General features: G+C 37.2%; 1 protein-coding gene across 1 annotated transcript in view; it reads left to right on the forward strand.

Annotated features, from left to right (window-relative positions):
- Positions 1–441: 441 nt before the first annotated feature.
- tp73 (tumor protein p73) overlaps positions 442–15,319 on the forward strand; it is a 34,837-nt gene continuing 19,959 nt past the window's right edge. Inside the window, exon 1 of the mRNA XM_062998590.1 lies at positions 442–675. Coding sequence (XP_062854660.1) covers positions 457–675 — 219 coding nt within the window. The 5' untranslated portion in view covers positions 442–456. The remainder of the gene's footprint in view (positions 676–15,319) is intronic.

Consider the following 15,319-nt stretch of genomic DNA (forward strand, 5'->3'; position numbering starts at 1 on the left):
GACTCTCCGTGTGCAAGACTGGCCTCCACCAAAGAATCCACCAAAGTATGGGCAAATTAGAAAGGGTTGGTGGACTGTGCATGCATCATAGGGAGTGTGGTCAGGCAAAAATACCCTCCTTAGATGCAACTGGGGTCCCCAGCAGTGGTAGATTATTTGGCTTTACTAAAAAGGGAGGGAAAAAAGCCCCAAATCCATACCAAGTGTAACCAGATCTGAGTGGTGGTCTCCAGAACTCCTACTGCAGTATCTTCCTCTTCTCCCTCCTCAATGCCCTCCTCTTGTTTTTACTTACCTGTGCTTCTTGACCTCATTCCACCCTCCCTTCATTTTAAGTCTTACCTGTGGCTCGTCCTCTTCCCTCCTTCCTGCCGACTCACCTGTCTTCCCCTCCTTTTTTTTCTCTCTGCTCTGTCTCTCCTGACTCAGTCTCAGTATAGCTTGCTGAGCAGCAGTATGGAGCAGGGATTGGGGAACCGCGCGGCATCCACCAGCCCCTACAGCTCCGAGACCGCCTCCAACGTCCCGACGCCGTCACCCTACTCGCAGCCCAACTCCACCTTCGAGGCCATGTCTCCGGCGCCGGCCATCCCCTCCAACACAGACTACCCCGGGCCGCACGGCTTCGAGGTGACCTTCCAGCAATCCAGCACCGCCAAGTCGGCCACCTGGACGGTGAGTGGAACATCTGGAATCTTTTTCTCTTGATTTATTTGATTTATATTATGTTTGTATTATTGTATTATTATTGTTATTTGTGTTATTAGTTCTGCTGGAATTTTATTAATCACCTGAGAGTCTGAGGGCCTGAGGGTTTGTTCTGAAATGCAGGTCAAAGATAAAGATGTAAGACAGTTGGCATACAACTGCACTTTATTTTCTAGATTATATTTTTTTATACAACTAATGAATTGTATTGACATTTTACTTGCTCTTTATTAATAAAAATTTGGTTAGTAGTTTTATTTAAATTCTTGGATCTAATATTGAAATGCTACATGTCACAAGGGGCAAAAAATCCAAATAGTTCACCGTAAAATATAAAAAAATAAATACATTTAAAACGCAAATGTGATGTTAAATAAATCAGTTAAATTTCTGTACAATAAAACATCTAAAGCCAAGTGCTACAAAATAATCTGTTAAAAAATACGCTAGGCAAATATAATTTTTAAATAATTTAGTAATTATTTTCTGGTGCCAATTTTTAAATATTTTTTAAATTATTTTCTGGTACCAATTTTAAAAGAATTATTTTTATATTATTTTCTGGTGCCAATTTTAAATTATTTTCTAGTGCCAATTTTGTAAAAATTATTTTTAAATTATTTTTTGGTGCCAATTTTAAATTATTTTAAAATTCTTTTTTGGTGCCAATTTTTTAAAATTATTTTTAAATTATTATTTGGTGCCAATGTTTTAATTATTTTTAAACGATATTTTAAATTATTTTCTGGTGCCAATTTAAAATTCTTTCAAAATTATTTTTTGTGCCATTTTTTAAATGACTTTTTACATTATTTTCTGAAGCCAATTTTTTTATTATTTTAAAATAATTTTCTGGTGCCAATGCCTTTATAACTCCATTAATACTCACTGAATGGATTTTTTTGTACCAGTTGGTTATTTTTTTGTGGACACTTTTAATGCTACGTAATAAAAATGTTAAATAAGATTATTAAAATAAAATAGCTTCAATATACTGGGTCAAGACATAAAATTGTTTCTGACCCATATGGTTTTCCACAGTGTTTAATTTTAGTATTTACACAAAGACTAATAAGAATTAAGTATATAAAAAATGTTTGGCCTTCTTGTGATGGACTGGTGACCTGTTCAGGGTGTTTCCTACCTTTCGCAGGCCCACTAGACCCTGTCCTGGTAAAGCAGTGGTAACACAGACGATAAATCATTAATAAATGAATGTTGGTGACTTTATATCTAAAGTTTACCTCAGTGTACCATCACAGTCCGACCACATTCCAAAACAAATCCAAATTCCATTCACAGCAACCTTAAACTGAGAAGCTTGAAAGCAGAAACTCCTCTGTTTGGCTCAGCATCACTACCAAAAGGTGTCAACTCTGTCTGTCGTGCAGGTCCCGCACCACAGAAGCCTTTTAGGCTGTTTGTGGGATTAACTCAAGCATGAGCTTCATTCATTCACTGCGTGTGGAACTGTAACACGATAGCGGCGTAACAGAGGTGGCAATCATTCATCCTGCCGCCAGGTCAGAGTGTCCCCACCTAGTCTATTGTTCTGCTTCGTCCACACTGCCTGCATGAGTGTTAAAATGACCTGTTGTTTAAACCCATTTCGTCATTTTTACACCCATCACCAAACACAACGAAGAGACAGAGGTGACCAGTGGTGAGAACTGGTCTGGTAACCTGAACTCAGTGTAAACATTCCACTTCAGGAGCTTTATCATCATCAGGATGTCCGGAATTCCAGAACAGAGCATTTGGCTGCTTTGGTCAAATATGAGGGTTCTTCAAAAAGTTTCCGCACTTTTAAAACTCTATTTATTAAGAATTTCAAAAACAAATGACATCACTTTTCTAAATAATCATCTTCTGATGCATTTTTCCCAGTGTCGTACCAACTTTTTAATGCCATCAGCAAAAAATGCTTTGGGTTGAGCGCATAGCCGCAGATGCACCGCTGCTTTCACGTCATCATCACATGAAAATCTTCTTCCCCTTAAAGCTTCTTTGAGCGTCCAAAAAAAGTGGAAATGAGATGGCGCTAAATCCGGACTATAAGCTCTCTTTCAGTCTCTCAGATACGACCAATTACTACTCCTCCCGCCCTCACCGTTTACAACCAAAATATAAAAGTGCGGAAACTTTTTGAAGATCCATTGTATATGCAGAATGCTAAGATCAGCAGCATTTACTCAACATTAATAAAACAGAACATAAAAAAAACAAAAACATAATTAAATGAAAGGTGGGAATGTTTCCCAATGCCATGTAAGGTGTCAACAAGGTTCCAACATGGTCAGGTTTGGTCAATAGTAGCCTCTTGGGGTCAGGAGTCAGGAGAATTTAGTCAGAGCTTTTAGCTTAAAGGTGGGTGGAAATGAAGACTATTTAGGTCGGAAACAAACTGTCAGAATTTTAGAACCCAGTCACGCCTCATTAAGGCTAAGCGTAAAGTAAACGCAGCGACTAAAACAAGAAATCGCAGCACTCCTCAAAAACACTCAACTAAGTTAAAGAAGTGTATTGTTACTGTAAAGATACCACAATAAAAAGCCACTTAACTGGATGACACTGTAGCCTTTAAAGAAATATGTGGACAGGTTGTAAAAGTAAAAGACAGGGTACTGCCGGCTTAGTATCTCATGACCAAACCACTTCTCAAGATTCTATTTGAACTGCTGGCCTATTCCGAAACATCCATTATAAAGGCTATTTCTTTAAAGTTTGAGTTGTTTTTCCCCTCTACAATAAACAATACCTTTCCGAACTTCCAAAAATGCATGTACAGTAGAAAGTTGGGCAGGGTTTATGGTATGGGAATGTCTATGGGCTTGTTTTGGGAACTCTGCTGGTTTAGACCACTGGTTTTCTTTTTAAACGCACAGAGGAACACGCCTGGCACTTTGTATTTCTTAACCTCTCGTGGCAGTAGGAGCCACTGATCTGACCGGGCTGGTGCACCGACAAGACTCAAACCTGCAGTGGTGGAATGGTGCATTAGATTCATACATATATAATTAACAAAATTATATATAATACTTTGTGAAAAATATACACTATACATACATAGACTCTTTATTATAGTCACTTTTAATTATTGTGATACTAGTGTGGTGCAGCTTGGTGACTCGGTGGGGAGCACTGTCACCTCACAGCAAGAAGATCCTTGGTTCGATTTCCAGGTGGAGCAGTCTGGGTCCTTTCTGTGAGCACGTCCTCCCCGTGTAGGTGTGGGTTTCCACCGGGTGCTCCGCTTTTCTCACACAGTCCAAAGACATGCAGTCAGGTTAATTGGAGATACTAAAATTGCCCTATGTGTGTGTGTGTTTGCTCTGTGATGGACTGGCAACCCGTCCAGGAATCGTCCCTCTACAGCGACCTTGATTCATCCCAACTTTGTGAATACAGTTTGGGGAAGGCCCTTCTGTTTGCCAGCAAGTGCTATTAATGACATAACATGACATGCCAAGTTCGGTATGGAGGAACTCTAGTGGCCTGAATAGAGCCCTGACCTCAATCTCATTGAACCTCTTGAGAACATGGGATGAATTGGAACTTTCATGGCCAACCATCAATCCCTGACCTTACAAAAAGCCTTTCCAGGAAAAGCAGAGACTGTTAAAGCAATAAACTTAATAATAATGCCCATAGTTGAACAGGTTGTTGGTCATATTGTGCTATTTCATGGAGTTCTACTATTCTTTGATCTTATTTATAATGTATTATCTATGTTACTCGATCATTAGCTTGGATTAAATGTTTTTAATATAATTGTTACATTACTAGAACTTCAGGTTAAACCAAATTTTATTTGTGTCATGTTAGTACCAACAGAATCATGAAGTACAACACATTAACTACAGCTAACTAACTGATGTGACTTCTACTGTTTCTAAATAAAAGTTTGCACAACCTGGATGGCTGCTAACTGCGAAATACGTTGTCGTGCTCGGTTTTGTTAGCTGCAGGCAATACTTAAACACAGCCATTGTTACGTGTCTTGCTGTGGAAAGATCAACTGCTATTATTTCATTGTTTTACAAGGAATAGTGGGAAAATTAGCCATACATCAAAAAAGCCATACATGTTCTGATGTGTTATTAAAAATAGAATTACCATGTAGGGTATATCAGGGTATTTTATTTGGCTTTATTACCAAATGTATACAATTTATAGACTGAGAAGTCCAATTTAAATAGGAATTTAGACTTCACTTATGCATGGAGACTTTACAAGAAGGCTGTACGGCTTAGAATTAGACATGTGGTCTATTCACAACCGTACAGATTTATTTGAACTGATTATAATGGTGTATAGTATGTCTACAAAGATCTGATAACAGGTTTCATTAGGGTTTCAGGTGATAGATTTAACTCTGCAGGTCTTGGCAAGTCTGTATTATTAATTGTTACTTCAATCTGCTATTCAAAGTGTATTTATTCGGGGGTTTTGGTGGTTTTGTTTAATCCACTCCTCAGTTCTTGGTAAAGCTGTGATTTTAGGCTTTGAGCTTCTTTAATAGGTTTTACAGTTACGAAAATATTTTGTGTGTTTGCTTGTACTGCGATGTACACCGATCGACCATAACATTAAAACCACCTCCTTGTTTCTACACTCACTGTACATTTTGTCAGCTCCACTTACCATATAGAAGCACTTTGTAGTTCATCTGTTTCTCTACATGCTTTTATTTAGCCTGCTTTCACATTGTTCTTTAATGGTCAGGATCCCCACAGGACCACCACAGAGCAGGTATTATTTAGGTGGTGGATCGTTCTCAGCACTGCAGTGACACTGACATGGTGGTGGTGTGTTAGTGTGTGTTGTGCTGGTATGACTGGATCAGACACAGTAATGCTGCTGGAGTTTTTAAATACCGTGTCCACTCACTGTCCACTCTATTAGACACTCCTACCTAGTTGGTACACCTTGTAGATGTAAAATCAGAGACGATCGCTCATCTATTGCTGCTGTTTGAGTTGGTCATCTTCTAGACCAGGGGTCAGCAACCTATGGCACGCGTGCCAAAGCTGGCACTTGAAGCACGTTTGTCTGGCACTCTGATTGGTAAGAGTAAAAAAATTTATTTCATGCTCAGGGTTGCGCCTTATTAGTTGGATCCGTCCTTACACCCTTATGCCATATGCTCACTCCCGACACCTTAATTAACCTTAACAACCATAAATTACTCCACCTTAACCTCCTCCACCTATGGCCAGTTAAGGTTGAGTAATTTATGCTAGTTAAGGTTAATCAAGGTGTCAGAAGTGAGTCAGCTTTCAGTTTTGTGCAAAACGTGGTATAGCATGGCTGCTAAACGTGCAAAAGTGGATGTTCGTTCAGTTCAACAAGACTGGACAGATTTGTATGGATTTATTCAACAAAAAGACCAGCCTGTGTATGCTATGTGCGGTGAAAGCATCGTTTGTCGCACCTCAAGTGTGCGCTGCCATTTTGAGACAAAGCACCAAAGCTCATTTAAGGATGATGCTGACAAAATGGAATCAATCAAACTAGCAATTTCAAGGTACAAGAAACAAACCAGTGTTCTTCAAAAATTTAAGCCAGTAAGTTCACCTCATATACACTACAGATGGATCATCTTTGTAGAGAGTCAGGGACAAGGATCACACTGACAAGATTAATTAACTGATTAATTGGTGTATGTCACATACATAGCAACAGTTTGTGTTATATGACGTATTCCATGGCACACTTATTACTTCATCTTCAACCTATTTTTTTCAATCGGCACAGAGTACAAAAAAGGTTGCCGACCCCTGTTCTAGACCTTCATCAGTGGTCACAGGACGCTGCCTACGGGGCGCTGTTGGCTGGATATTTTTGGTTGGTGGACTATTCTCAGTCCAGCAGTGACAGTGAGGTGTTTAAAAACTCTAGCAGCATTGCTGTGTCTGATCCACTCATACCAGCACAACACACACTAACACACCACCACCATGTCAGTGTCACTGCAGTGCTTTAGTTTAGTTTGTTTAGTTTGTTTTACATTTGTTCCGAATTCTATGGTTTTGAGGTAATCCCAGAATCTTGCATCTCAATTGACTAGCATGTAAGCAGCGTCCCATGGCAATTTAGAAGTTTTACCTCTTCCTGTTTGCCACCGTGGGCTGATATGTTCTACCCTCCGGCCTTAAGGACTCCGAGAACCTTCACTTTATCTTCTAGAAGAAAAAAGATCAAAATTGATGGGGATTATGAGAAAGCCCTGTGGAATGCCAAGTGTTGAATCTTTAATTCAGGGATTTCCCTGGTTTAAGACTGAAGTTAGCAGGCTGTTGTTATCTGGGATTACTTTACGAGGAGCGATTGACTCATGCCTGAGGCAAGACGAGGGGTGAAACGCGCCGCTGTCCGGTTTCATGTAGCTTCTGGCCGCTGGAGGACGGGCATAGTGACACGGACTGTAATCTACCTGATGTTCAGTGTGCTGCTGCTTGAGATGGTAGCCGGAAGTACATCCATTCTTTGAAGATGAGTTGTGTACGTTCTCTGATCTGCTTCCTGTAATTTGCTAATCCCTGAGTAGATTGAGTGTGTTTATACAGTTTGGATGAAGAGTTTTAGTCATCCTGGTCAGTCTCTGCAATTTATGACATCCTTGTTAGTTGTGGAGGACCTTAGATCAGCACTTGTAAAGCCACTGGTCTCTTCTTTTCACCAGCCAGTGGTAGACTCCTTAATCATGCCGTAACATGCAAGGAGGAGCATGCTGTACTACAAGTATTCAATTCAACTCCATTTTTGTCTCCTTCATACATAGCCAACTGTGTCTGTAGAGCACTCGACCAGGCTTGTGGAACTGCTGAGGCACCCAGGTATTCTGCAAGCGCACTAGTGCTGGGATTCAAATCTCAACACTGCTACCAGTCGGCTGGGCGCCCCCTCGCAGGCACCCTTGGCACTGCCTGCAGCAAACAAAAATTGGCCACTAGTCTTCTGGGTGGGAAAAGGCCGGATTAAAATCTTTGATGCTGTGTAAGGACCCTGGTTAATAGCCCGAGGCATTTGTGGAAAAGTGGAGGAACGTGGAGATTGGCGTCATGTGCAAATCCACCAAACAATGGGTGAATAAGAAGGGGTCGGTGGACTGTGCAGCCATCAAAGAGAGCGTGTTTTAGGGAAATACACCCTCCTCAGACGCAATCAGGGTCCCTAGCAGTGGAAGACTAGTTAGCTACACTAAATTGAGTATGTGAATCTGATATGTATCACATACTGACTGCTGACAAATGAATGGAAAACCCCTATCTGGAAAAGCATAACTAGTCTAGATGCATTCAGACACGTGTACTCCTTGATGGACTAAACAAATAAGCATGCAAACAAATGCTGAAAAAGGCTTGACCTTGATTTTAGCAAGGAGACAAGATCCTAATGACTTTGCAAGAGGATTTATTATTGAGGCACAAATGGCAGGAGATTCAGACAGGCACATTTGAGAGTGTATTAGAGTAAAAACTATAGGCTCGTCTACACAGATAATAAGATGATATGGTCAGATGATAAGGTCAGATTAATAATTATTCTAGGGTTAGTGTGTCATGCACCAAGAGAACAGTGAAGGCCTGAACGCTTGACCTTGACAGTGAGGGAGTCAGGTGGCTCATCAATACGAGGGAGGATATGAGTATATGAACAGCATGATCTACCAGCTATTATGGCAGTTGTAGCCAAGTCGGTAAAGTACTAGACTAGTAATCAAAAGGTCGCTGGTTCAAGCCCCACCACTGCCAGGTTGCCACTGTTGGGCCCTTGAGCAAGGCCCTTAACCCTCAATTGCTTAGACAATATACTGTAAATACCTCCATTGTTAGGACATGAAAGGTGACTGAAGGGATTGTTAAGTATGAAAATTGTATGCTGTGTTTGTATCCATGCCATGACATTATCACCAGTCTGTATCTCCTTATAGTCCCATTAGTGGCCGTATCACATGACCCACACCTCTCTGTGCCAACTAGTCTTTCATATTTTTTATTTAAATCTGCCAGCATAAGCATGTCCTATTGTTATAACATCTTTTAAAAAAAGCTATATACACTGATCAGCCATAACATTAAAACCACCTCCTTGTTTCTACACTCACTGTCCATTTTATCAGCTCCACTTACCATATAGAAGCACTTTGTAGTTCTACAATTACTGACTGTAGTCCATCTATTTCTCTACATACTTTTTAGCCTGCTTTCACCCTGTTCTTCAATGGTCAGGACCCCCACAGGACCACCACAGAGCAGGTATTATTTAAGTGGTGGATGATTCTCAGCACTGCAGTGACACTGACATGGTGGTGGTGTGTTAGTGTGTGTTGTGCTGGTATGAGTGGATCAGACACAGCAGCGCTGCTGGAGTTTTTAAATACCGTGTCCACTCACTGTCCACTCTGTTAGACACTCCTACCTAGTTGGCCAACCTTGTAGATGTAAAGTCAGAGACGAGCGCTCATCTATTGCTGCAGTTTGAGTTGGTCATCTTCTAGACCTTCATCAGTGGTCACAGGACGCTGCGCACGGGGCGCTGTTGGCTGGATATTTTTGGTTGGTGGACTATTCTTAGTCCAGCAGTGACAGTGAGGTGTTTAAAAACTCCAGCAGCGCTGCTGTGTCTGATCCACTCATACCAGCACAACACACACTAACACACCACCACCATGTCAGTGTCACTGCAGTACTGAGAATGATCCACCACCTAAATAATACTTGCTCTGTGATGGTCCTGTGGGGGTCCTGACCATTGAAGAACAGCGTGAAAGCGGACTAACAAAGCATGCAGAGAAACAGATGGACTACAGTCAGTAATTGTAGAACTACAAAGTGCTTCTATATGGTAAGTGGAGCTGATAAAATGGACAGTGAGTGTAGCTGATCGATGTAGATGACAATGTTGTGAAACGAATTAACTTTAACATTAGCTTTTCCCTCATAACCAAAATTCATGTATCAGGAGAACTGATGACCTTTAATAAGTTTTCAGCTTTACCTCAAACACACATTCCAGAATCTCAAAGCGAGGTGTCATAAAGAATGAAAATGAGTTCTAACACCCCAGCACCCAGCATTTCCAGTAAAGACCCCAACACTTCTTTTTTTTGTTATTATTATTGTTGGCATGCAAGCGGAGCAAGTCTGAGCAAGCCTTGCGCTTTGGCGTGTTTGAAGCTGCTGTTCCCAGCCATTACCCTCCTAGTCAGCCGACGCGTCCAAACACGCCCCACGCTCAACAGCATCCTTCCGTACAGTACTCACACCTCATCAGAGGGATTTCATTTGTACCCTGTATGAAATGTAATCTACACCTAACATTTGTTATTTATTTTATATTGGAATAATCACTAGAATTCAAATCATAACTAATAGTGTGTTAGATTTTATAAATATATGTTTGTTAAAATGCTGTACGTGATGCAGAATGATTCTCAGCAAGTAAGACAATAAAGGCTTTATGAAGGGTTGGTCAAAATACTTTAAAAAGTGATCATGGCTGAACACTGAGCAATCTGTCTGAAAGTAATTTAGTATAATAATAATTCATTACAAAGAATAAAGACATTTACTTATTTAATTACTTTCTCCCAACTAAGGGTATTTATGAGAACTAGAAAAAAATCAAAGCACTCAGAAAAGATCCACGTGGTCATAATAATTATAACCCTTATTATAACAACATAATAACAACTTCAGTAATAATAATAATTAAATGTACAATGATAACAATAATAATAATGCATCTACTAATTATAATAATAAATGTGTGCCACTAACCACTGTATTAAATGTAATTTCAGTGTTTTTATTCAGATTTTATTCATGTTATTATTATTATTATTATTATTATTATAGCAATGGTTATATATTTTATTATAACAACATAATATCAACATTACGACTACTACTACTATTAATAATAATAATATGTATAGTAATAATATCAATTATAATAATGCTACTTATAATGATCACTGCATTAAATGTAATCCGAGTGTAAAATTTCCGATCAAATACGGTCCATGAATTGTTTTTATTCAGATTAAGCTATCTGCTATTTACAGATATTCATTGTACTGCATGTTATTATTATTATTATTATTATTATTATTATTATTGTCATTATTATAGCAATATTCATATCCCTTATTATTGCAACATAATAACAACATTAGTACTACTACTACTACTAATAATAATAATATATAGTGATAATATCAATAATAATAATGCTACTAATTATGAGAATAATAAATGTGTGCCACTAACCACTGCATTAAATGTAATCCGCATGTAAAATTTTTGATCGAATATGGTCCAATTGTTTTTATTTGGATTAAGCTATCTGTACTGTTATTTACAGATATTTATTAGACTGCATGTTATTATTATTATTTTCTAATAGCAATAGTCATATCCCTTATTATTACAACATAATAGCAACATTAGTACTACTACTACTACTACTACTACTACTACTAATATGCGTAGTAATAATATCAATAATATTAATGCTACTAATTATGATAATAGTAAATGTGTTACTAACCACTGCATTACATGTAATCTGAGTGTAAAATGTTTTATTGAATACAGACCATTAATTGTTTTAATTTAGATTAAGCTATCTGTACTGCTATTTACAGATATTTATTATACTGCATGTCATTATTATTATTTTATAATAGCAATAGTCATATCCCCTATAATTACAAAATAATAGCAACATTACTAGTATTCTACTACTAATAGTAATAATATGTATAGTGATAATATCAATAATAATAATAATGCTACTAATTATGATAATGATAAATGTGAGCCACTAACCACTGCTTTAAATGGAATCTGAGTGTAAAATGTCAATCAAATATGTTTTCATCAAGTGTTTTTATTTAGATTAAGCTATTAGACTGCATGTTATTATTATTACAGCAATAGTTATATTCTTTATTATAACAACATAATAGCAACATTACTACTACTACTACAACTACTACTAGTTCTACTACTAATAAAAGTAATAATAATAATAATTAAATGTATAATGATAACAATATTAATAATGCTACTAATGATGATAATAATAAATGTGTGCCACTAACCACTGTATTAAATGGAAGCAAAGTGTAAAATGTTAATTAAATATGGTCCATGAATTGTTTTTAATTTAGATTAGGCTATCTGTACTGTTATTTACAGATATTCATTATACTGCATATAAATGTTATAATTAATTTTATTATTATTATAGCAATAGTTTTATCACCTATTATAACAACATAATAGCAGCATTACCACCACAACGACTACTACTACTATTACTACTAATAATAATATGTAAAGTAATAATAATGATAATTATAAATGTGGGTCCAGATTGTTAAAAATGAGATTAAGCAACTTGTGTTATTATAATAATAATAATAATAATAATAATAATAAGTGGATTATTATGAGCAGGTTGCAGGCATGTCGTGAAATGTGTAATTAAAAAAATGCTTATTTATTAGAGGAAAACAGACTTAGGAGTCATTAAGAATCATTGCTATGACTGATGTTAACCAAAAAAAACCTGGTTTATTCCTGATCCCATAATTTAGCACAAATTATGAAGTTGAATTATGACATAATGTGGGTCCTGAAGTTAAAATTGATTATTAACAGATGATTAAGACGCATGTGAATAGTACACCAATCCCACTGAGAGAGAGAGAGCTTGTTCTAACGTACCTTCAACAGTACTGTAAAATCGGCATTCAATCATCTTAAATCTCAAATCCGTTAAATAAACCATCGAGATTTCTGACTCTGAACATCCAGATAAATCACATATCTGAAGAGTTCTTTATTTTCAGCGGGAAACAACTGTAGCACAGGTTTTAACATGCCCCAGATCCATGGGATCCAAAACAATCAAGCATCCTAAAAATATATGAAAATCAGTTTTGCAGCCCTGAGCCTTTAAACCTTACCATAAAAGGAGCTGCCGCATAAGGGTCAGGACATGTACAGACCTGACAGTCTGAGTGAATATAAAATTGGGTCATTTTTTAAACATCTTGTTATTAAGTCAGTTATTTGACAAAGTAGTCTTTACATTTATTTAGTTGTGGTCAAAATTATTACTACTTTTACTAAGGGTTAAAAAAGCACACAGTAAGTTGTTAAAGTAAAGTATGAGGTACAAAGTGCTAATCAGATTAGTCCGTGCTCTTCTCTTGTATTCAATTACATCGTATCGAATCTCGAATCTCAGCTCTGCTATTCGGCTGGGCTGGGTGGCCACATGAACAACGATTGGCTGTTGTTCCGGGTGAAATAAGCCGGACCAGGGATCCTCATAACAGGTGCAATTACGACCTCTGCTGGCTGATTGATGGCGCCTGCGCAGAGTTGGGGAATAATGCTGATCAGGGTGTGGCTCTCCGTGCACAAGGCTGATCCGCATAAGAACTCGCCTCAAGCAGGAGTGTCGGAGGGGGCGTGTGTCAGTTGTGACGCTCCTCAGTCAGCAGTGGAAGGTTGTATCGGTAGAGATGAAGCATAATGCAATCAGGGAAATTGGATACGACTAGATTAGGGGAGAAAATTGGGGGAGAAAATTAAGGAAAAAGAAAAAAAAAACAATGAAGAATCTGTTCGGCCCTCCCACCCTCAGACACAGCCGATCATGTCTTTGTAGCCACCCAGCCCACTCAAGAGCTTGAAATCTCAGCACTGGGCAAGCGCCCATCCTTGTTATTTTGCTTGGATATTTTTGCAGGTGTCAGATTTGCACATTCTTTACTCACATAAGCTATTAGATCAAAGGGCATGACTGATCTCATACTTGAGATGTGAGAAGTTTTGGCTTTTCTTTGGACCATGGGATTGAAGACGGATAGCTTGTAAGAAAATACCAAGATTCGAATATGATCCTGCGAACCTCAGCTGAAACTGAGCCCTTGTTTCCTTTCCTTGCATGACTTTGATGTCAGCCTGGCTTGCGATCTTCGGCAGCTCATTAGATAATCAACAGGCCCTTCCTGATGTTAAAATATTAGATAAAACGTTAAAACGTGCAGTACGACATGGCTAACGTTATTCTGGATCGGGAAACGCTGGTTTTAGGAAAGTTAAGTGGATTCGCGGGTGGCAAGCTGTAACACGTCCATCAGGCTGTCAGACTCATCATTATCACCCAGGCTGAGGAGCATGCCTAAACCTGTGCTGGACCAGCGCTTGCTCTCCCCCCCTCATCATGCTCCATCATTTTGTGTAATTCACAGTCAATTCTCAGATTTGCTTAAATTGCCCATATTTTTTGGCCTACTCCTTTTAATCTTCTTTTTTGTTTGTTTTTCTGCTAATTATTTTGAATTTTCACCGTTTTATCTCCATGATATGGCTTCTTAATGCCATAATAAAGCAGTAATTATGTGTTATTGCTTAACATTAATTGCACTATCCTTAAAATTCTATAATATGCAGCAGATTTCATCATTATGCACTTTTGGTTTTGTACATGGTAGTTGTTTCTAGCATCTTAAGCTTCTGTACATACTAAATAAACCTCTTATATGCTTTATTTACACTAATAGCCTTGAAAATTACATTTATTATCTCAAAGCCTAAAGGGTAGATGTATTAACAGCATGAAGCGAAGTAAAGTATGTCGTTATGGCATTGCAATCTGTGCTCAGCGTGTCCGACTTACAGTGTGTCTATATTTACTAAAGCTGTAGCTACATATAAAACTGTCCCAGTAACATCGGACTGCATAACAATATCTGTCCTGACACTGACCGGCCAACCCCCCACCCCACACATACACAATAGCATAAAGATCTTTCTACCCCACTCTTCCTGTACTTGACTTTACATTACACAACACACATATGCATACACACACACACACACACACACACACATATGTATATATGTATAGCATTTTCCTATATTGTTGTCATACTTCTGTATAGAAGTAATTGCCATTATATAATCAATATTTTTATTTTATTATACCCTATTATATAATTAATATTTTTATTTTATTATACCCTATTATATTATCAATATTTTAATTGTATTATACCCTATTATATAATCAATATTTTTATTGTATTATACCCTATTATATAATCAATATTTTATTGTATTATACCCTATTATATAATCAATATTTTTATTTTATTATATCCTATTATATAATCAATATTTTTATTTTATTATATCCTATTATATAATCAATATTTTTTATTTTATTATACCTTATTATATAATCAATACTTTTATTTTATTATACCATATTTTATTTACTTTATCTTTAACTATATTATCAATATTTGTATTTTATTATACCCTATTTTATCTTATCTTAATTGCCCTCTACTTATGGTGCAAAGTGAAATGATAAAAAATAATATATATTAATATAAATAATAAATAAAAATAAATAATAAATATTATGAATTATAGTTATATTTATGAATTAGATACATTTGCTCTATTTATAAAAATTAATATAAATAGATTAATAATATATTCAATATATAACTATATTTTTCTGGTGTGCATACCAGACCTGGCAGAGTTTTTACAAAGGTCAAATGCAACCCTCC

The sequence above is a fragment of the Trichomycterus rosablanca genome, chromosome 7 (assembly GCF_030014385.1).
Source record: "Trichomycterus rosablanca isolate fTriRos1 chromosome 7, fTriRos1.hap1, whole genome shotgun sequence".
Taxonomy (NCBI): Eukaryota; Metazoa; Chordata; class Actinopteri; order Siluriformes; family Trichomycteridae; genus Trichomycterus; species Trichomycterus rosablanca.